General features: G+C 39.5%; 1 protein-coding gene across 8 annotated transcripts in view; it reads left to right on the plus strand.

Annotated features, from left to right (window-relative positions):
- The window catches only part of MAP2K5 (mitogen-activated protein kinase kinase 5), a 257,106-nt gene that overhangs the window by 179,472 nt on the left and 55,998 nt on the right, over positions 1–21,636 (plus strand). For 6 of the 8 annotated variants that reach the window (XM_025472372.3, XM_025472374.3, XM_025472375.3 and 3 more), the window contains 2 exons: positions 13,074–13,100; positions 13,412–13,444. In XM_025472372.3, coding sequence (XP_025328157.1) covers positions 13,074–13,100; positions 13,412–13,444 — 60 coding nt within the window. The remainder of the gene's footprint in view (positions 1–13,073; positions 13,101–13,411; positions 13,445–21,636) is intronic. The other 2 variants (XM_025472373.3, XM_025472376.3) reach the window with 1 other exon arrangement.

The raw sequence follows: 21,636 nt of genomic DNA on the forward strand, positions 1-21,636 counted from the left end.
TGACTATGCTACTACTAATCCTAATTTTGATAATTTAATATTGTTTTATATCCAGTGTTAAATTCAGACCATAGATTTTATTACCTTATTTATGTACTGATGTATTGATCATGACCAGAGCAACCTAAAATTGCAACATAATACCTCAGAATTTGACCTTCTTCGAAAAGAGGTATTTGGAATTTATCCTCTGTTACGTAAACTTTTTGAAGTCCAGAACATCAAGGATTCTATAAAGTCATAAGTATCCAGTTTTTTGTGTGAGGTCTCTAGTCAGAGGGGGAAAAAAAAAAACAGTAGTAGGTAATTACCCCAAACTTTAAGTACTCACCTGTAATTGGCAAGACTCCAAAAGAGCAACATGGGTGCAATTTTTTTGCTAGCCAGATTTTTAGCCTACATGTTTTAATCCATTATTATTTTCATTCTCGTTACTTAGGGTATAGACTAAGGGATTTACCTATGTAACTCTTAGGAATCCCCAAAGTGTGGGTTGCTTAGAAACATGACATTTTTCATTAAAGATAAATTACTTATCAATACCTCATTTGGGGTAAATGCAGTTAGCCAGCTAGGCTAATGAACCCTGTCTTTTTTAAAACACTAACCCCATGTTGTTTTGATTTTATGGCACCTCCTAAACTATTTCATGACATACATCTCAATTCAATTCAACATGTATTTGTCGTTGAGAAAGCACTCTGTGCTGGCACTGTGCTGAGCACCAGAAGTACAGAAATGAAACAGATGTGGTCCCTGCTCTCAAATAGTCTAGTCTAATGGAGAGAAAAATATAAAACACGTGGCAGTTGATGCAAAAGGAACCCAATAGGAGGTAGTATGCTCTGGAACTGGTCAGCTCACTTTAGAAAGCTGTGAAGGTTTCACCGAGCAGGTGATGCCAGAGCTGAGGCTATGAGGCTAAAAGAATGGGAAAGAACTTTCTAGCCACTCTAGTCAGAAGGACACTCATCTGGTAAAAGCTAAAGGTCTGAAGCAGCATGTTGTATGTAGTATCCTTCCAATACTTTAATTCAGTAGGGTACTACTACTTCCACTTCTACTACTACTACTATTACTTTTATTTCCCTACCAGTTTAGAAATTTCCCTAAGTAACTTTAAAGCAGCCCTGGAAGGGAAGGAAAAAATGGAAGGGCACAGTGGTAGAGGAGAGAGGTGATGTGTCAGGATGGAGATGGCAAGTGCAGCAGAGACCAGGTAATGAAATTGGGGTTGAGAATTTCATGAATCCCTTTGAGATGACTGGGAGCCAGTCTGAGGCTGGAAATCATTACATTTTAAGATCTCTGCCCCCAAGGTCAGCTGGCACATGCCTCTGAGGGACTTGGCACATCACAGGACATTTTCTAGACTGCTGGGGGTGGGGAGTTGTCATGATCAGATGAGCTAATACCTAAGAGGACACTTTGAAAAATATAAGAGGGTAAACAAGAGCAAGGTAATATTAGTATTATTTATATTTCCAGAAAGTACTTTAGGGATTTACTTATGTAGCTCTGAAAATATATGACCATGTCTCATGTCTCATACCAGGTAGGACTAAAATGAATTACTTTTCTGATCCCACAAGAGCCTTCCTTTACAGTCTTTCTTTTTTGAGTTATAATTTATCATTCACAATCACAATCATAATATATAGAATTATATACAGAACTTAGTCATTTTTAGTTCAGTAACTGGGGACCCTGATTCTTTTACAATTTTTAAATAATCTGTTTAGCCCGGAAATAGAATTGAAGTTTGAAGTAATGAACTTGGTGCCCAGTCTGGCTTTCAGGTGGCAGGCAGCTTTGCCATCTTGTCTCCCTCTTGGGCTCTGTGGTCTGGGAGCCCTTCCACTGTTACCACCTTGGTTTTTATTGGTGCTGTCTGCTACTTCATGGGGTCATAGAATTTCAGAATGTAATGAGACCTTACAATGATCTATTCCAACTCTTTTATTTCATAGAGGAGGAAATGGGATTCCAATAGCCATTCGGTGATTCACTCATGATTACCAGGTATTAGCAACAGAGTTCCCACTCTAGAGAGATGGTTGCAGGGAGAAAGGCACCCAGAGGCTTTGAGCCCAAATGGCCATTTTTATTTTACATAACCATCCACTCAAGTACTGCCTCCAACTGGCGTGTCTGCAGAGATGGAAGGGACTTGTCCCAGGATGCTTCCTGTCTACCAGATAATTGCTGATGGGTACAGATCCCTGCAGGGAACGTGGTCCTCAACAGTGGTAGCAACAGCAACAAAGACATCAACTTTGATCGCACTCCAGTGTTTTACTTATCACTATTTTCAGTTTAGAAAACTTGGATAGATTTGGGACTCTAAGTTAAAGAAGGGGGCAGACCCAGCCAAGTTTTGTTTGAGCACAAATTACTTTTTAGATGTTTAACAGTTCTGAATGAATGCCTGGGGGGGGGGGCTTGGGAATTCTTCCTCAACTAAAATGCTAATGATGCTCAGAACTCAACCCTCTTTAGTGCCAATAAAATGAACAAGCTAAGTTCGTTGAAAACTCACTGAGTTGCCTAAGAAGAGCAAAGGAGATTTGATTTAGGACTGGAGATTGCCCAGGACACACCAAAGAGGAAAGAGGGTCCCACGGGCTGCTAGGAGCTAAGGAAGGAGACAGTTAGTTGTTTGTTTATGCACACAGCCAGGGTGTGAGCTCCAAGGAATTGTGGGAAGCTGAGGCAACCAGTCAGAACCAAGTGTGGACTCTGTTATGCCATATTCTGTCAAAGTCTGTAGATGTTGACTGCCATGAAGAGAGGGAATGAAAAGCTGGAGAATAGAATGGTCAATCTTAGGAGGAAAGGAGGCCAGAGGAGGAAAGAAAGACCAAAGAGGATAATGAAGCTTGTCTTGTTTTCTGTTCAGAAACAGGCTGCAAAAAGCACCATTCTGTACATAAGGAGACCTTGACTACAGTCCTAGTTCTAGTTTGGTTAAATGCAGTAAGCAAAAGAAAGTTGCCAGCTAAAAGCCTTCCTCCACCCCCTGTTCTTTTGACAGCCCTTTGCCTCCCTAGCCAGGCAGCTACAAATGCTCACTGACTCACTATAGAGTGGACGGGGAGGCAAGAAGTGACACCCCCAGCAGATAACCAGTGGAATCGTTGGCTGCCCTCCCTCCCTACCACAGATCTCAGTTTTCTCATCTGAAAGAAGAGAGAGGTGTGCTAGGTCAGTGATTTGCAGAATGATGAGAGACAGGACATGAAATAGGTAGGTGGACATTCACTCCTTGACACACACAAACACACACACACACACACACACACACACACACCAATCCACACACAAACCCCAGAGCAGTTCTGTTTTTGTCTGTTAATTTTTGCTTATGTATCTAAATAATATCTTATAAGAACTTAGGGTTATTTGGTAAACAGAATCTGAAATATGCTGGCCTAGTTCCTTCTGTGGTTTCCTTTCATTTTGTATGAGCAACTTCCCCCTCTTTTCCCTATCTTCAGCTGCTTTTCTCATCATCATCTCCCCAAGTATGCTCTTGGATTCTTTTGGACCAGATTTTACTTATATCAAAATGAGAAGTGTGCCCTACAACTCAGAAACAGAAATCAAACTTTGTTCAGTTCATTCTAGATCCATGACTTCTTTAAATCTTGTTTTGAATCTCATTTACAGTCAAACCAATAAGACACACGTTAATTAACATCATTACGCGTAACTGTATTTCAAAATTCTTTCCTTTTTAATCCCATATAAAACATGTAGTGACTGCAATTGCAATTTATCTCAAAATCTCAGCAGGTCAAACAATGTTGTCAAATACATCATGGCCAAAAAAAATTTTTATTTTATTTTATTTTTTTATTTTTTATTTTTTCAAAAAAAATTTTTAAAGGCAGCAGTATGTAGAGTCTTTGCCCATAAAGAAAGCATTCCTTGAAATGCCTGAAAATATCCCTTTTTTGGGGGACACTGCCTTAGAAATCTACGGCTCCTTGAATCTAACAAATTGTATCTTATCCAAATGAGTGTCATTTAGGAGAGAATGCAAGCCCTCTGCTTAAGTCTTATCTTTATCACTAATTTTCAGGGACCTTCAATAAGTCACTCATTTTTAAAAAAATTTTTTTTAATTTTTATTTATTTATGGTAGTCACAGAGAGAGAAAGAGAGAGAGGCAGAGACATAGGCAGACGGAGAAGCAGGCTCCATGCACCGGGAGCCCGATGTGGGATTCGATCCCGGGTCTCCAGGATCGCGCCCTGGGCCAAAGGCAGGCGCCAAACCGCTGCGCCACCCAGGGATCCCTATAGGAGTCACTCATTTTTGTGGACCAGCAATGGTAGCTCATCCATCCCCTGGGTCCCAGACTCCAATACAGTGCCTTGTATAGAGTACTTGATAAAGATATATGAATAAGTGAGTTAGTGATTTAGTCTAACTTGACTTTTTTATAGGTTGGCATAGCAAATTTTAGAATCAGAAGGAACTAAGAATCAATACACACTTTTAGGCTTTAAATTAATAATTTTGTCCCCTTTTCTTCTGTGTCCATATTTCTACCCTATCCTGCCAGCATTAATACCTGAAGGATAAAAGCTTCCAAAGAGTTGTCTTAAGATACTTGAGGGTTTTATATAAGAAAAGACATGGATTTGTACTGTCAAGAAGGTAGAACTGGAATGAGAGGTAGAACAGACAGACAGAAGACCTAAGCTCCCCATCACTGTAGGCATCCAGGCCGAAGTCCAGTCAGCTAGGAGTATAATGAAGAAGGGATTCAGGGATCAAACAGAGGTGGGTCAGACTAAAAAACCTTTTAAGATTCTTTCAAGTCCCAAGAGTCTATGATTCTGTTTCAGTGTTGGACAGGCCTCTCCTCAACCAGACAAACAAAAGGCTGATGATGTATTTCCTATCTGTTGCAAGGGAGAGGCAACAGGTAGAAACTTCCTCAGACTTGTTTAGATTCTGCAGTTGGTTTAATCATATACTTATTTTGACTCTCAAATACCCTGGTCAGTATGAAGCATATAAGAAATAGAATATAGGAAAGAAGTAATTCTTCTTCAGTCCAAGATTAATAAACTTCCATGTTTCTCTCCATGAGCCAACTATGTGATATGGCTATCAAAATCATGAACACACTTATAGCTTCTAGAAGTTTCTTCCACGGAGTGGTGTATAATGTCCCGAATAGGGTGACTAAGCCAGTCAGTCTGAGGTATGTGTGCAGGTGTGGGTGTCCTGCTTTATGAGGAACACATGCACATGGAACCACATTCCAAGAAATGCCATCATAGTGGTGGAGATTGTCAAACCACACCTAGCTCCTCCAGGCAGTTTTCCAGTTCAGGTAGCGAGAAAACCCAACTCAGGTTGCCTCAACTACAAAGGGACTTGATTGAACAGCATGGCCAAAAGTCAAGTATTGGTGGGTTTAGGTAGAACTTGGTCCAACAAGTCACTTTTGACTCTGTTCTTGGTGGGCTTCTTCCTTCACAGACCAAGACTGGCTTAGGGTTCCAGGGCGACCTGCTTCCCTATTAGAAGGGAAGAGCAGGTCTCTCTTCCCCAGAGACAACCGGAGGCCCTAGGCTTCAATTTGATTGGATAAGTTTAACTCCCCAAGCCCAGGGGATCTAGATGATACTGACTAGTTTAAGCCTGAACCGCATGTCCCACCCATAAAGCTGGTGGTGAAGTAGCTGGAGGTGAAGCACATGGGCTATTGAGGGGCAGGGGAATGTTATTAGAGTGTCATTAGTAATAGAAGGGGGAAGAATAGAGGGCAACCAGTCATAGGAAGAAAACAGGATGTGCACTCAGGAAAGAAAACATTGCGGAGAAATAACCCATCTTCAAATATGCAAATTGCCATCACTAGAAGTCTAGTGACTACAGCTCCAGACCATGGGCATATCTTGTGGGAGGACGTATTTGAACTCATAATAAGAAAGAACCTTCCAACAATTTAAGCCACCCAGGATCGAATAACTGAAATCCCATCACTGGAAGTCTTCTAGCAAAGACAGGATGCCTGCCTGTCAGGAATATTATAAAGTAAATTGCCACATGGAGCAAGGAGTCAGACCAGGTGACCTCTAACATCGTTCTGGATTCTATGGCATGTAGAGGATTGGAGCTAGTAGAAGTACAGACCAAATGAGAGCTTCAGAAAAAAACCCGTTAAGACATTTTGACATGTTAAAAATCTTTTGCTATAGCAGGTTTATTTGACCATAAAGAATGGAATGGTCAACAGGCCTTTCTCAAAAAAGCTGCATCTCCCCTAACTGCCTGCACCCCCCCATACACACATAATTGATGTTCTAAGCTAGATTCTGAAACAAGACCACCCTCTTTTGGAACAAAGAAAAGGGAAAAGTTTGATACAGCAACTGTATCTTCTTTGAAAAGAAAAATATTCTAAATCTTATCTGAAAGGAAAGTGCTTAATGGACATCTTGGCCAGTCTTTGTACCACTAGGGAGAGGGTTAATTTTATAATTCACATTGATCATTTTAAATTATGTTTCTGAGCCTCTGCTTTTCTCACAAAATTCAAGTCTAAATATTAAAATTTACATTTGCCCAGAGGATGATTTACTAGGGTTCCTATATACCTATGTGGAATAGGACATGAGCTATGTCAATTTTAAATACACAAGAGATAAGAGTGTAGACCGGCAGTCAGGTCCTTTCTTTCCTGCTCACTGACTGGTAGACCCAGCAAATGAATAATGTTACACTGTACCTTGATGCTCTGGCTGCTGTGTTTTGTGTGAAAATGCATTGTCCTTGATACTCAGGAAGCGGTAAGAGCCAAGTGATCTAATTTATGGCTGTGATGATTTTCTTTCTGGTCCCATCTGAGCGGAGCCCTCCTCTGGGCATCGTAGAGACTTTCTGTCCCACCTAGCTGTTTGTGAGATTCAGGGATGTCTGGTTTTGGCTTTTCAAAACTGGTGATTGCTGAAGGCAGCAGAGAAGATGCCATGAGTAAATCTTAAAATGTGGGGAACCTAATGACTCTCTCATAGCCCATTGAGTCGCTCCTTACTAAATCTTCTTACCACCTATTTTTAAGTCCTTAGTTTTTAATTAAGTCTCATGATTTATTTTGAACTTGAACAGGGACCAAGGCTGATAAACAGGAGAGATACAATGGCACATGTGAATTTTACTTGTTCATTTTATATTTTAGTAATTACGTATTATTCATTTTCTTTGTTTCCTCATGCATTCAATATCTAAAAATATCAGTTTGTCAGAATTCCCATGTATGGTTCACTAGAGTACATTCTGTTCTACTTTTTTTTTTTCCTAAAGCAGTCCTTTGTCTAGGAAATCTTACTTTAAGTTAGTGGTACCAAGCATTGTGGTTACCTTGTGGTCATGTGGAAATAATTCTTTTCTCTCACTGAAGCCTTTTTGAGATTTGAGCACTTTGGTTTTATAAGTTATAATGCATTGGAGGCCATGTGTCCCTAAGTTTTAGCACCCAGCACAGTGCCAGATAAAATGAGATTGAATGCCAGTACCAGTTCTCCCATGGGTAGAAACAAGTGCTGTGGCACCTGAATGGAAGCTATGTCTGGGGGGAGTCTTCGGATTCCTCTAGTTCATCCCTTCACTTTGTATACAAAGGCTGAGCCCAGTGAAAGGAGGGAGCCTCTGAGGCCATAGGGGTCTGACAGGAATTCTGGGGGGTTTTCTCAGTGTTTGTGCATTTTCTCTGCACCAGGCAGCTTCCTGAATCAGCAGTCAGGTCTAGGCCAGTCTGTATCTATGATCTTGGACACTGTGGCCCTCTAAACCTCAGTTTCCCTAGCAGCAAAGTGAGTAGATTGAAGTAGACTATCTCTGCAGCTACTTTCATTAAGAAAACAAAAACTACTGGGGGTTATTCTGTATGTTAGTAAATTAAACACCAATAAAAAATAAATTAAAAAAAAAAGAAAAAAAAAAGAAAAAGGAAGAAAAACAAAAAACAAAAAAAGAAAACAAAAACTTTAGGTCATTATTCACTTAGAATATAAAAGTCTCAATTTACCATAATCCTGGTTCATATTAGGCAGGGTTAGGCTGGACGCATCTGATTTGGAAAGAGAGTCTGCAAAATAGCTTTCGTTCCTAAAACACAAAAATGTAAAATAAGAATAGAATGTTGAAGGCTAGAGTGTGATGTCAGTGACACCACACACACACACACACACACACACACACACACCCCTGGTATTCTTTAAAAATGCCAACCATATCATTTAATTTTATATTTCCTTTTTCTACTTAAGAGAAAATAACACAGGCTTGAAAAGCAGTAAATATGTAAAGAGAAAATTTGTCAACTGATATTGGAAGATCTGACCTCGGTCACACATAAATCTCTCCGACAAGGGCTGCAGGGCAAGTCATAATTTCTGAGAGTAAAAGAGAAAATGAAAGCTATAGCCGGTGTCTTCTCGAACTTACGTAGGTGGATCATTTTAGTTTCCTGATTGTGCTTCTGCACATAATGTAAAAGGGCTGGTGGCAAGTCCACGGCTTTCCCGCTCTGTAAAAAGCACCTCTACAGAGATGGAAATGGAACGTGGGGCTCCCAGACTTGCTATTTCTCGCTGGAGTCATGGACTAAAAAGTTGAAGGCCCCAGCAAACTTTTGCATTGGCAGTTTCCTCTCTAGGATCATTTTCCAGTCATTAGTCATGTTATAGGAGCTTTTGAGATTGCCAACTACTTGGTCCTTGCAAGGAAATATATGATAAATGTTACTGCAGGAATACCCCATAACTGATACCTAGGCCTGCCTGTTAGGAAGGCAGTCTTCCCCGTTTAAACATACAAGGATCTGTCTTACATCAAACTGAGGCTTAACTATCTCTGGTTAGTGTGACTTAAGTCTTGTAGCTAGGGGCTGAGAAAAGAAAAAGAAAAAGAAAAGATTCATCTAATTAGTCTATCAAAATGCTACTAGTTCTGGAGTCTGATTAGAAAAATATAAATGATCGGAGCAATTGCTGTTCTGCTCATTGTCCCAGAGTACTGGTTACACATAGGAAACTCCCACCACCAGCAGAGTGTGCAAGCAGGACTCTGGACTTGGACGAGTTAGTTATAAACGGCATTTCATATGTTGTGGGGTACAGGCAGTTCATCAGCCCTAACAATATTATTGTGTTCCTCTGAACTCTGCTCTCACAGCTAAGCATTTGGACGGCAGACCTAGAATAAAGGGAGGCATTCACAAAACTAACATTTTATATCGAGTACCCTTAGTACCACTTTTAATGTGCTATAAAACTAGGGGCTTCACTCTTTCATGAACTGTGTGCAAAAGCAGAGGCAATGACTGGAGGTTGCCTTTGCTTCAGTCTGTTTTATGCTTGCTGCTCCAGTACAGTAATGCGATCTTTGAAAAAGGTAAACAACAAAGAGTTTAGCGGTGAAAAATATGCCTAATATAAATACAGTCGAGTCCATGGCAGTTCAGAATTTGAAAAATATGACTGTGGCATTAAATTTTCTGGTGAAATTAAACAGAGGAACAAAATACATCCTTGAAGGCAATATATCTGAGACAGAGAAAGGAAAGGATATATCTAACTCTATGGTCTATGTGGCATTCATATAAAGAAAAGCACAGTAGCTTTATTTAATTGAGAAAATGAATCAATTACAATGATATTGCATCATCAAGTTCTTGTGAAATAGAAGATATAAGTCACCGCGTTGTGTAACAGTGTTAAAAAGTAATTGAGTATCTTAAGCATTTTGAATCAATTTCAGGTAGTAGCACTGCTACCTTAATACAAAATTTATGAAGATGATTTCATATAATATGTAGCTATCAAAGCCGTGTAATAAAACCTGGTAACAACATCTCTCTTTAAAAACCTGGGAAAATCGGTCTAGTTATAAGATCGTAAAAAAAGACTTTGATATTGCTGTTTCTTTCTCATAGTAAAGAGAAAGCATTAAAATAGTAAAATTTTAAGTTGTCTTAAACCATGGTTTCTTTAACGCACAGAGTAGGGCAAAGTGGAGAACTCTTAAGAGCTCGGTTCATGAGAAAATGTTCTCCCCTGAACTCATTTCACACCACTTATATGTTGCTGGGAACAATGTTGTACAATTTATTCCTGAATTTATTTTGAAACATCTCACTTAGAATGTTTGCTGCATGTTTTCCCTCAGAGAATGTTGTAATCCCCCTGACTATCGGAAATTTGTGAAAAACATTCTCTTTGCCAAAACTGGATTTCTGATTCTTAGTTCATTACAAGTAACTCTCCTGTTGAAGCAGATATATCTTACTAAGAATGGAGGATGGGGGAAGAGTATCCATGTGTACTTAGAAAAAAATAAAAGCAAATGCCAAAGGTGTCTCCTACCATAGGAGAAGTTACCTGGGCCTTTCAAGACTTTTGGAAGGTGTATGGCTTATTAAAATCCTTATCCACTCCAGGGTAGCAGGTAACCCGTCTTCCTTTTTAAAGTAAATCTTTACCCATCACAGCATTATCCAGAAATACTCCCTGACTAGAGGAAGGAGCAGTAATTCAGCAAAGCATTAAGTGGGAACCATCCAAGGCGACTTGACAGCCAGTCAACATTGGGCAGAGGTTTTGGAGAATGGTGACTAGGGAGAGCAGGGATGAGTGGGTGCCATGTGCAGTTGGGGTAAAACATGGGAAAGTGCTTTCAAGCATTACGTGAAGGGTCTGCCGATAAGCCATATGGATGCAAAAGAAATGCGAAAACATATATTCTGCCCTTGAGAAGCTTGTAGTCTAGTTCAGAGGAACCCGCCAAAAATTGATAATTTATCAACTTTACCACACCAAGTATAAATATATACAAAATCCAGTTGTTTTTAAATAATGCTGTGACTGTAGACAGATATAATACAGATGGTGGAAAGAAAGGATCATGGGAGAAACCCCGGCATCACTGTTCCCATGGCCTTGGGCCTGCCCTGTCTTCTGGGAAGCCAGTCTTCGATCAAGAGGCTACAAATGATCATCCCTGGGGTGCCTGGGTGGTTCAGTCCATTAAGTGACCCAACTCTTGGTTTTGGCTCCGGTCATGATCTCAGGGCAGTGAGATTGAGCTTGAGCCCTGCATTTAGGGTTCCTTGCTCAACGAGGGGTCTGCTTGATGTCTCTCCTTCCCCCTCTCCCTCCCCCCCTGCTCCTCTCTCTCATAAATAAATAAATAAATAAATAAATAAATAAATAAATAAATAAATAAAATGTTAAAAAAAAAAAAGAAATGATCCTCCCTGCCAACCTAAGGGTGGTTGTGCAGAACAAATATACATGGAAAAACTTTTTATTTCATTTATTTTTTTTGAAGATTTTATTTATTTATGTGAGAAGGAGAGAGCACAGGCAGGGGGAGGGGCAGAGGGTGACAGAGAAGCAGGCTCCCTGCTGAGAGGAAACCAAGGGGGAGCTGAATCCCAGACCATGACCTGAGCCAAAGCCAGATGCCCAACCAACTGAGCCACCCAGGTGTCCCGTGGAAGAACTTTTAGGACACCATCAAAATTTTGTTAATTTAAAAAATACATTGGACTCTTGAACAACATGGGTTTGAACTGCATGGGGCTACTTATATGCAAGTTTTCTTAAAGATAAATACAGTACAATACTGTAAATGTATTTTCTCTTCCTTAGGATTTTCTTAATAACAGTCCCTTTTCTCTAGATTACTTTATTATAAGAATACTACATGTAGGGGCAGCCCTGGTGGCTCAGCAGTTTAGTGCCGCCTTCAGCCCAGGGTGTGATCCTGGAGCCCCGGGATCGAGTCCCATGTCGGGCTCCCAGCATGGAGCCTGCTTCTCCCTCTGCTTGTGTCTCTGCCTCTCTTTCTCTGTCTCTGTCTCTCTCTGTCTCTCTCTGATGAATAAATAAATAAAATCTTTAAAAAAAAAAGAATACAACATGTAATACATATACTGTGTAAAATATGTGTTGACTATGTTATCGGTAACACTTCTGGTCAACAGTAGGCTATTAATATCTGGGGAGTCAAAAGTTATACATGGATTTTCAACTGCACAGAGTCTGGCATCCCTAACCCCTGCATTGCTGATTGATCAACTGTCCTATTATATATTCCCTATATTTTACTAGCTGATTGGAGCTCAGTTATCTCAGCAAACATCTGACCCGTCAGTATGATATTTGGTTTCTGAAATTTTCCTTCTTGGGAAATGTAGTGCCTGGGACTCCATTTTCATTGAGTTTGTAGTAACTGCAGTCACTTGTGTAGGGGTGGGAGTTTGAAGAAGTGTTTAGTACTTCAGTTACTGGCTGTGTTCATTATGAATTTTTGTCACATTTTAGTAACTTTCTAAGAAATATGGCGTATCCACGTTAGATGCGTGAGCGGCCTGCCTTCACAATGTTGATTAGAAGTAGGCATTCACTTGTCTCTACTTTTTATTCCCTGAAAAACACTGTAAAACTTGCATGAATTTGAGTTTCCCAGGGAGCATTGCTTCCCAGGAAACAGGCTGAAAGAACTTTGGAAAAGGTGGAGTTTTCACCCCACTCTGGAGTTAAAGACAAATACTTCAACCACATAATTAAAGTTTTCTTCACAAAATAGGGGATTGTGAGCAGACACTGGCAGGAATCCAAAATTCTAATTTCTGACTATGATTTAATTTCAATTTTAAATAAATCGGTTTTTAATTTAAAAAGAGTGAGCTTCATAACATTAGCAATGATTGCAACATTAAGCCCAGTGTTCACAATCTAGCAATATAAAACATTATTTATATCTGAATCGTAAACAGCCTTTTGAAATGGATTATGGTTTTTCTCCCTATTCTAATACAACCTGGAGGGTACTAAAAAGTGTTGTGTGAAATTAACATTCTGCTGACTTTCGCCTATAAATGAGAAGCGAGCTATTAACATTTGTGTATTTTCATTATGTAAATTGTGTTAACACATGCCCACAAATTGCCACCAGCAATGCAATAATTTTCTCTCAGTGATCATAATGTGTCCAAGTGAGTCATTTTGATTATGACATGCTAATTACATATTGCCTTTTTTCAGATTCAGAAAAACCAGGGATCTTTAATGGTAAGCTTTATGAGTTCAGAAAAAAATTCACTTTTCTTTTTCCTGATGGCTGCTTCCTTTGCATGCTTGAATGCCTTGTTTTAAACTTAGCAAATTGCATTTTGAAGAAAATGCAAACCTTTAACTGCCTGTATTAGATTAGGTACCATTAGAAATAATAGAACATCCTGAGCATCAATGTTTTTATAAGAGTTTGCTGTTGTTGATTAATCTTGCTATATTTTATTGCATTAATGATTTTTTCTTTCCACTCCACTGTAAAGATATTGCATAGAGGCTAATACTTTTTCCTTTCTTCTTTCCCATTGCAGCCTCTCCAGCTTCTGCAGTGCATTGTTGATGAGGTGAGGCATCGTCTTATGTGCTTTCACTCCTAAAGTCATTCCTAATGGTGTGGAAAGCTTATATTTTGTTTCCTAATGAAGCACAATGCCCAACATCCTCGGAGCAAGTTGTGTTGTATGGCTCTGAGCTGTGTTACGTGGACTGGCCTTGTCCTGAATCCCACTCTTCTGATTCTGGCCCAGAATCCCTGCCCAAACAGACTGTCCCACAGGCTGGTCCTCAGGGGTATCGGAAGCCCTAAAGACAAAACAGGATAATATTAATTCATCGTCTCCCTAGCCAGATGGGGATGGAGCCGGAAATTAAAGTGGTATCATTTTTTTTTCCATAGCAGATATTTAAAGTCATTCCAGTAGACAGGGGTCAGAGTTGAACAGCAGACATAAGCTGGATAAAATTTGTCTTCCTTGCTTTATTTACCCAAAGCATAGCAGGGTGATAAAAATGTTCCAAAGCTCTAGGTCAACGGTTCAGCTTTAGTTTCCTAATTAGCCATTTTCCCCCAGAATACATCCCTAACTTCTTGTGCCTTAAACTAGAATCCTCACATTTTTAATCATCCTACCTCTGATCATCCTTATCCATTGAGTTCCATTGTCCTTTTGCCTTCATGGAATTAATCTACCTGCATTTCTTTCTCAATCTACTTTTTCTACTTCTTATTCTGAATGTAAAGTCCGTTTTAAAGGCTTATACTGCACAAAGCTCTCAATCAAGAAACATTAATGTTTTTTTAAAAAACACTTTTTCTGGGCTTGGGCTTGCCTACCAGCAATGTTTATTTTTTAAACTTTAATTTTACAATATTTAAAACACTTGTAATGAAGGCGATAAATGATTCAGATAGGAAAGTTTGAAAGAAAAAAACAAATCGTAATTCATAATTATTCCTCTCAATTAAACATCTGTATAACCAGTTATGAGATTTGGGAGAAAATATAAAGATCCTCCTAGGAAAAAAACAAACGTGCACACATATCACAATAATAGTAAGAGTGGGGCTCTAACATCCTTAATGGTTGCATCCGTCAGTCCATATATCCCCTGCAAGCCATAAACCATGTTAGTGCAAAAATGAAGGCATCGTCCTGAAACAAATGGAGGTCCCATTATCTCAAATATCAGACAGGCCCCCTGGATCTAATAGCTCATCAATATCTTCTGTCATCTTAGATTCCAAAAGCATCCTATCCCCATCAGAATCCTCCCAATTAAGCTGATTTTCCTGAGGTCCCCCTCCAGGGTTGCTTAGGGCCATGCCCAGGGAAACTTGGCTTACTCAGTCAAATGCACAGCCTGCCAGGTTTTCTGGACTCTCCTGTTCTTGGTCTGCCAGGCTCCTGAGCATCAGAACATTCAGGTACAGATACTACTCACCAGCAGTATATATTTTGCTGGAGAGCTAATTTGAAGGTTTTTCTCAATCCAATAGATGTTTTCGTTCCTTATTTAATGTAGTAGTGATTGCTGTTAAATTTAAAATATTTTACTTTCTTGATTTGGGCAAAATCCTGAGATTTTTTAAATTATCCTAAGGAGATGTTGTTCTGAGGTGGGGAGGACAATAGCGTTTAACTTCAACAGTTTGTTTTTCTTTATAGCATTTCTTCCTCAGTTGAGAGAAAAATATGACTTAGACATTTCTTCCCACTTATTCAAAAGATATAGTAAAATATCTTCTTTATGGAAACATGGGAAATTCACATTGTATTTAGTAAAACAAACATAAATTGATCTTAAAACTGAGCTCTGTTCAGCGATGAGTATTAGGAAAGAATTGGCCAGATGACTTGCCTTATGCAAAGGGCATCATGGCTTTTAAGAAAGAAAGGATGGCAGGGGCTGGGGGAGGTGTTAATTACTGTGCTTGTCCCATATTTGTCGGATTTCTCATTGCCGTGGTACAGTGTTTATCAAAGGGTGGTCTCAGGACTAACTGCATTAGATTCTTGGACCCAGATCACTGAATTAAACTCTCAAGGGATGGAACCCAGGAATCTACATTTTACCAGTTTCCCAGGTAACTCTCTGACATTCAGATTTGAGAACCTCTTCTGTAATGTCTTTCAGGGCAAAATCTGCCCTTTTAGATCCCAGAGGGCTGTGAGCCCTCTATATTCATTTGTACCTGACTTTCAGGGCTTCTCTTCCTGCATGAATATAACCAGCTAGGATTTGGGCCATGTTACTCCTTGGGTATGAGATACACCCCGTTTTGAAATGTGTATCCAATGATGGTATATACAGTTTCCGATAGAGAAAAGTCAGATCAAAAAGTACCACCTGTGGGCAGCCCTGGTGGCACAGCGGTAGAGCGCTGCCTGCATGCAGCCCGGGGTGTGATCCTGGAGACCTGGGATCGAGTCCCATGTTGGGCTCCCTGCGTGGAACCTGCTCTCCCTCTGCCTGTGTCTCTGCCTCTCTCTCTCTCTCTCTCTCTCTCTCTCTCTCATGAATAAATATATAAAATCTTTAAAAAAAAAAAAAAAAAAGTGCCACCGTAAGGGAGCTTAGTTCAAACAGGATGGGTATATTCAGAGTCATAGATAAAATGGCTAAGTAAAGCCCAGTATTACATACTTCATTATTATGTGGATGCCTCTTGACCTCCTGGCATGGCCTAGTAAACAATGAAAAAACAATAAAACAAGACCAGGTGGGCAGGAGCCAGCCCTAAAGTGGCCAGAGGTGAATGTCAGAGCCAGTGTGGGAGTCAGGAAGTGGAATTGTGGAACAGAGCTACCAGATGTCCAAACAGAAGACACCAAAAGTTAAACATAAGTAACAATCACGAATATGAAATTTGGACTACAGATCAGGAACTGAAAGGATAGTCAAGGTAACGAGAGAATCAAGCTCCAATCAGAAATCAGGACAATCCAGTTTAATTTTGGTATGCAGAGTTCATCTGGCTTAGAGCTGGCTAACTCAGGATATGAGTGATATCTTAATACCATCAATGCCTCGACTTGCTTCTCTCAAAAGAACTTCTTATTTTAAAACTGTTACATAATCAGGCCCTCTCCAAGCCCTGAATACCTGTGATATGAAGTACTCGATTAGTTATTACGTGATGAGTTTCTATGTATGCCATGATGCCTTAGCCATCTGATATCTTTGGGGAATAAGATAGCTCCTGTTGTCTAGATAACTGAGATTTACCACTTTAAGCTCTTGACATCAATGAGAAATTTTCATTTTTGGAAAGAAGTGTTTCTAAAATGCATCTGCTCTTGGTAGCCTGTTGACAGTGTATAATGAGTATCATTTAACCTTTCCTTGATGACTCAGGTCCTTGTTTTGAACATGATACCAAACTAAACTTTGATGTATTGATGCCCTCTAGGGCAATAAAACTGTGGACTTACCTTATTCTTTCACTGAATTTTACCAACCCTTTTGTCTGTATTTGGCCTTGGCACTCAATGATATGCTTGGGCCTCTTGAGGTGTACAAAGCCATTTGTCCCCAGGCTAAATTGCCCTTACATGGCTGTGCTGCTCTTTTTTTTTTTTTTTTTAAAGATTTTATTTATTTATTCATGAGAGACACACACAGAGAAAGAGAAAGGTAGAGGCACAGGCAGAAGGAGAAGGAGGCTCCATGCAGGGAGCCTGACATGGGACTCCATCCAGGGTCTCCAGGATCCCGCCCTGGGCTGAAGGCGGCACTAAACCGCCGAGCCACCTGGGCTGCCCTGGCTGTGCTGCTCTGCTTGGTGCTTTCCTGTGTTCTCTCTTGTGATCATCTCTGGTTTCTTTGGTTATTTCATTCTTGACAGTGATGCCCTGCTGCCGCACTGATCTAACCATCTGTGTTCGGTCTTTGCTCTCCTAATAGTGACCCTAGCAAAACTAGCAGGTACCAAATGAAATCAGAAATCCAAGTGGTAAAAAGAAAAAAGAAAAGAAAAGAAAAAGAAATCCAAGTGGTATGTGTAAGGTCAAAGCTCATCTGAGAAGGAAGATAGAGACTTGTACCTCTCTTTAATGAAGTAAGATGGGTAGGCTTGTTTGCATTCATTGAGCAGATAGTTATCAAAAGTTCCAGCTATTTGATAGCCCAAGTTGAGCAAGGCACAGTGAGGACAGGCTACAAGCCTAGAGAGAATTTAGGCTTCCACTCAAGGCACCTAGGCCGACTGCAGCCTAGGTGTGTAAGTCAAAGTAGAAAGGCAGGAGCACAGTCCCACATCCTGAGCCACTACAGTGTTTTAGGACTCAGGAAGCTACATAGCCATCTAACACTCTCCCAAACACCTAGGGTCCCAGCATGGCTGGCAACAAAGGATTGACCACAAGGGTATTGTGGCAGGTGGGGATACACCAGTGATTTCTGAGTCACCAAATCCCAGGCTGGCTGGAGTCAACTAGTAGAGGCCATCAGTGGATTAAGGTGCTAGGAATTGCAAAGATGGAAGTGAGAACCTCACCCTTGAGCCTACCCCTAAGTCATTCACAGCCTTAGAAAACATATGGAATTCATATTCACAGAAATGAATAGTATGGCTTGGTGTAGAGGGCATCTATCCAACCCAGGGACAGGAGGGTTTGTCTGGGGGTGATTAGGAAAGATCCTTCAGGATAGGTGGCATTTAAGCTAGGTCTTAAAGGATGACTAGGAGCTTCTCAGATCAGGAAAGGAAAAAAGTTAATGTCAAGCAGAAGGGTTTGAATCCTTCTTGTGAGTCATTTTTAAGTTCACAGATGTGTTTCAGAATATTCAGATTGTCTAAAATATGACAACCAGAAAAATGAATTATTACTCTCAGCATATATATATTTCAATCATATGCCTAAAAATAAATTCCTATCTAACATTTGTAGGTGCTCAGCAAGACAGCAAACCCCTGATTTAGACTTCTATTTATTCACTTTACTAGTAAAAAGTGAATTCTTTTTAAGTCGTGCTTATACCTGATCAGTAATATCCTCTACATGAAAGTGTTGATTTCTTAGAACTACAAGGCCAACAGACACATGAAAAGATGTTCAGCATCCCTAATCATCAGGGAAATGCAAATCAAAACCACAACCAGCTATCACCTTACACCTGTCAGAATGGCTAGCATCAAGAAGACAAGAATTAACAAGTATTGGTCAGGATATAGAGAAAAGGGAACCTTCATGTACTCTTGGTGGGAACGTAAATTGGTGTAGCCACTGTGGAAAACAGTATGGAGGTTCTTCAAAAATTTTTAAATAGAAATACCATATGATCCAGTAATTTTACTACTGCATATTTACCCAAAGAAGACACTAATTTGAAAAGATATGTGCACCCCTGTGCTCATTACAGCATTATTTATTATAGTCAAGATATGAAAGAACTCAAGTGTCCATTGATAGATGAGTAGGTAAAGGAGATGCATGTTTACACACACAGGGAAATGTTACTCCACCATTAAAAAAGAATAAGATCTTGCCATTTGTGACAACACGGATGAACCTAGTGGGTATCACGCTAAGTGAAATGTCATGCAGTGAGAGACAAATACTATATGATTTCACTTATATGTAGACTGTAAAAAAAGAACAAAACAAATAAATAAAAGCAGAAACAGGCTCATTGATAGAACAAACTGGTGGTTGCCAGAGGGTACAGGGTTGGGGGGGTGCAAAATGGGTGAAAAGCAGTGAGAGGTACAGACCTCTAGTTATGGAATGAGTAAGTCATGGGGATGAAAGCTATGGCATAGAGAATATATTCAGTGGTACTGTGATTGCATTGTATGGTGATAGATGATTAGCTACACTTGAGGTGAGCATAGCATAACATAGAGTTGTCAAATCACTGTGATGTACATATGAAACTAATGTAACATTGTGTATCAACTATACACAAAAAATTTTGAAAGAACTACAAGATTTGTTAAGTTCTAAAATTTATATTCTGATAAAGAAGCACAAACTTTTAGTGGTCAGTAGTGGGCTATAACTGGGCCAGGTGTGTAGACAAACAATAGACTTGATTGTTGAAGGTGCTAGTTGAATAATTCTGAGATGCACTGATTGTTCTTTCCTGCCATGAACAGAAAGGAAAAAAGATTTGGTCTTAGGAATGTCATAGCATAGCACTCCATGTAGAACATCTGAGTGGGTCTACTGGAGAGTTTATCTCTTCTGCTTACTCCAAGAAGACTTTCTGAAGAAGATGAATGCAAAGAAAGCTTTGATAGAGGACAGTAGCATAGACAGAGTATGAATACCAAATGGATAGCTGGTCAGGGAGCCAGGGGGACCATGGGGTAGAAAACAGAAGGAAAAGTCACAAATATAGCTGTGTAAAATACACACACACACACACACACATATGTATAAATGCTATGAGACAACAAATAAATCCCAAGGGAAATTAGAAAATACTTTGAGATGAGCAAAAATGGAAACCCAACATACCAGAACTCATAGGATGCAGCAAAAACAATGTTCAGAGGGAAATTTTTAGCTGTAAGTGCCTGCATTAAAAAGGAAGAAATAACCTAACCTTCTACTAGAAGAAACTAGAAAAAGAACAGCAAACTATACTCAAGCAAGCAGAAGGAAGGTAATAATAAAATTTAGAATGGAAATAAAATAGAGAACAGAAGAACAACAAAGGAAATCAATGAAACCAGAAATTGGTTCTTTGAAAAGATCAGCAAAATTGACAAATCTTTATCTAGACTGACCAAAAAGAGAAAGAAAGAAGACTCAAATGTCTGAAATTAGGAATGAAAGCAGGCTCCTTACTGCCAACCTTACAGAATTAAAAAGGATTATCAGGAAATGACATGAACAGTCATATGCTGGCAAATTGGATAACCTGGGTGAAATGGACAAATTCCTAGGAAACCACAAACTACCAATACAGACTCAAGAAATACGGAACCTGAATAGACTTAAAACAAGTAAATAAAAAATTTTTTAAATCTTCCCACAAAAGAAAGCTCAGGACCATTTAGTTTCACTGGTGAATTCTACCAAATGTTTAAAGAAGATTTAATACAAATCCTTCTCAAACTCTTCCAAAAAATAGAAGAGAAAGAAATACTTCCTAACTTCTTCTATGGAGCCAGTAGTATCCTGATACCAAAGCCAAACAGACCTCACAAAAAAACTATAGACTAATTTCTCTTATCAATATAGATGCAAAAAATGCTCAAGAAAATACCCACAAACTGAATCAAGCAGCATATAAAATTACACATATATACCAGGTGGGATTTATCCCAGAAATGCAAAGTTGGCCCAGTGAAAATCAGTCAATATAATACACCATATTAGTAGAATAAAAAACAAAAATCCCATGATCACCTCAGTAGACACAGAAGAAGCATTTAACAAAAATCTACCACCCTTTCTTGATTAAAAAAAGAAGCCACTCAACAAAGTTGCAAGAGAAAGGAACTTCAACAACCTGATAAACATCTACTAAATCCCCACAGCTAACATCATACTTTATGGTAAGAGACTAAAAGCTGCCCCCTCTATCTAAGATCAGGAAAAGACAAGGATGCTTATTTACTCTCACCACTTCTATTTGACTTTGTACTAGAGATTCTACACAGGGAAATTAGTCAAGAAAAAGAAAAAGCATCCAGGTTGAAGAGGAAGAAGTAAAACTATTTATAGATGACATGATATTATATATAGAAGACACTAGAAAAACACAGAACTGTTGATAGATGAGTTCAGCAGGGTTGTAGGACACAAGAATAACACACAAAAATCAATTTTTTTTTTTAGATTTATTTATTTGACAGAGAGAGCATGTGTGTGCATGCGTGCATGTAAGTAGGAAGAGGGGCAGGAGGAGAGAATCTTCAAGCAGACTGCCTTCTGAGCATGGAACCCAATGCAGGGCTTGATCTCATGACCCATGAAATCATGACCTGAGACAAAACCAAGGGTCGGATGCTCAACCAAGTGAGCCACCCAGGCACTCTTAGTCCAAAATGAAATTAAAACAATTCAAGTTATCAAAAGAATCAAAAAGAATGACTTAGGAAGAAATGTGACAAAAGCAGAAAACTACAAAATATTATTGAAAGAAATTCAAGACCTAAATAAATGGACAGACATCCCGTGTTCAGGGAATGGAAGACTTAATATTGTTAAGATGGCAGTACTCCCCAAATTGATGTACAGATTCAGTGCAGTCTCTGTCAAAATCCCAGTGAGCTCTTGCAGAAATGGATGAGCTGATCCCA

The sequence above is a fragment of the Canis lupus genome, chromosome 30 (assembly GCF_003254725.2).
Source record: "Canis lupus dingo isolate Sandy chromosome 30, ASM325472v2, whole genome shotgun sequence".
NCBI classification, from domain to species: Eukaryota; Metazoa; Chordata; class Mammalia; order Carnivora; family Canidae; genus Canis; species Canis lupus.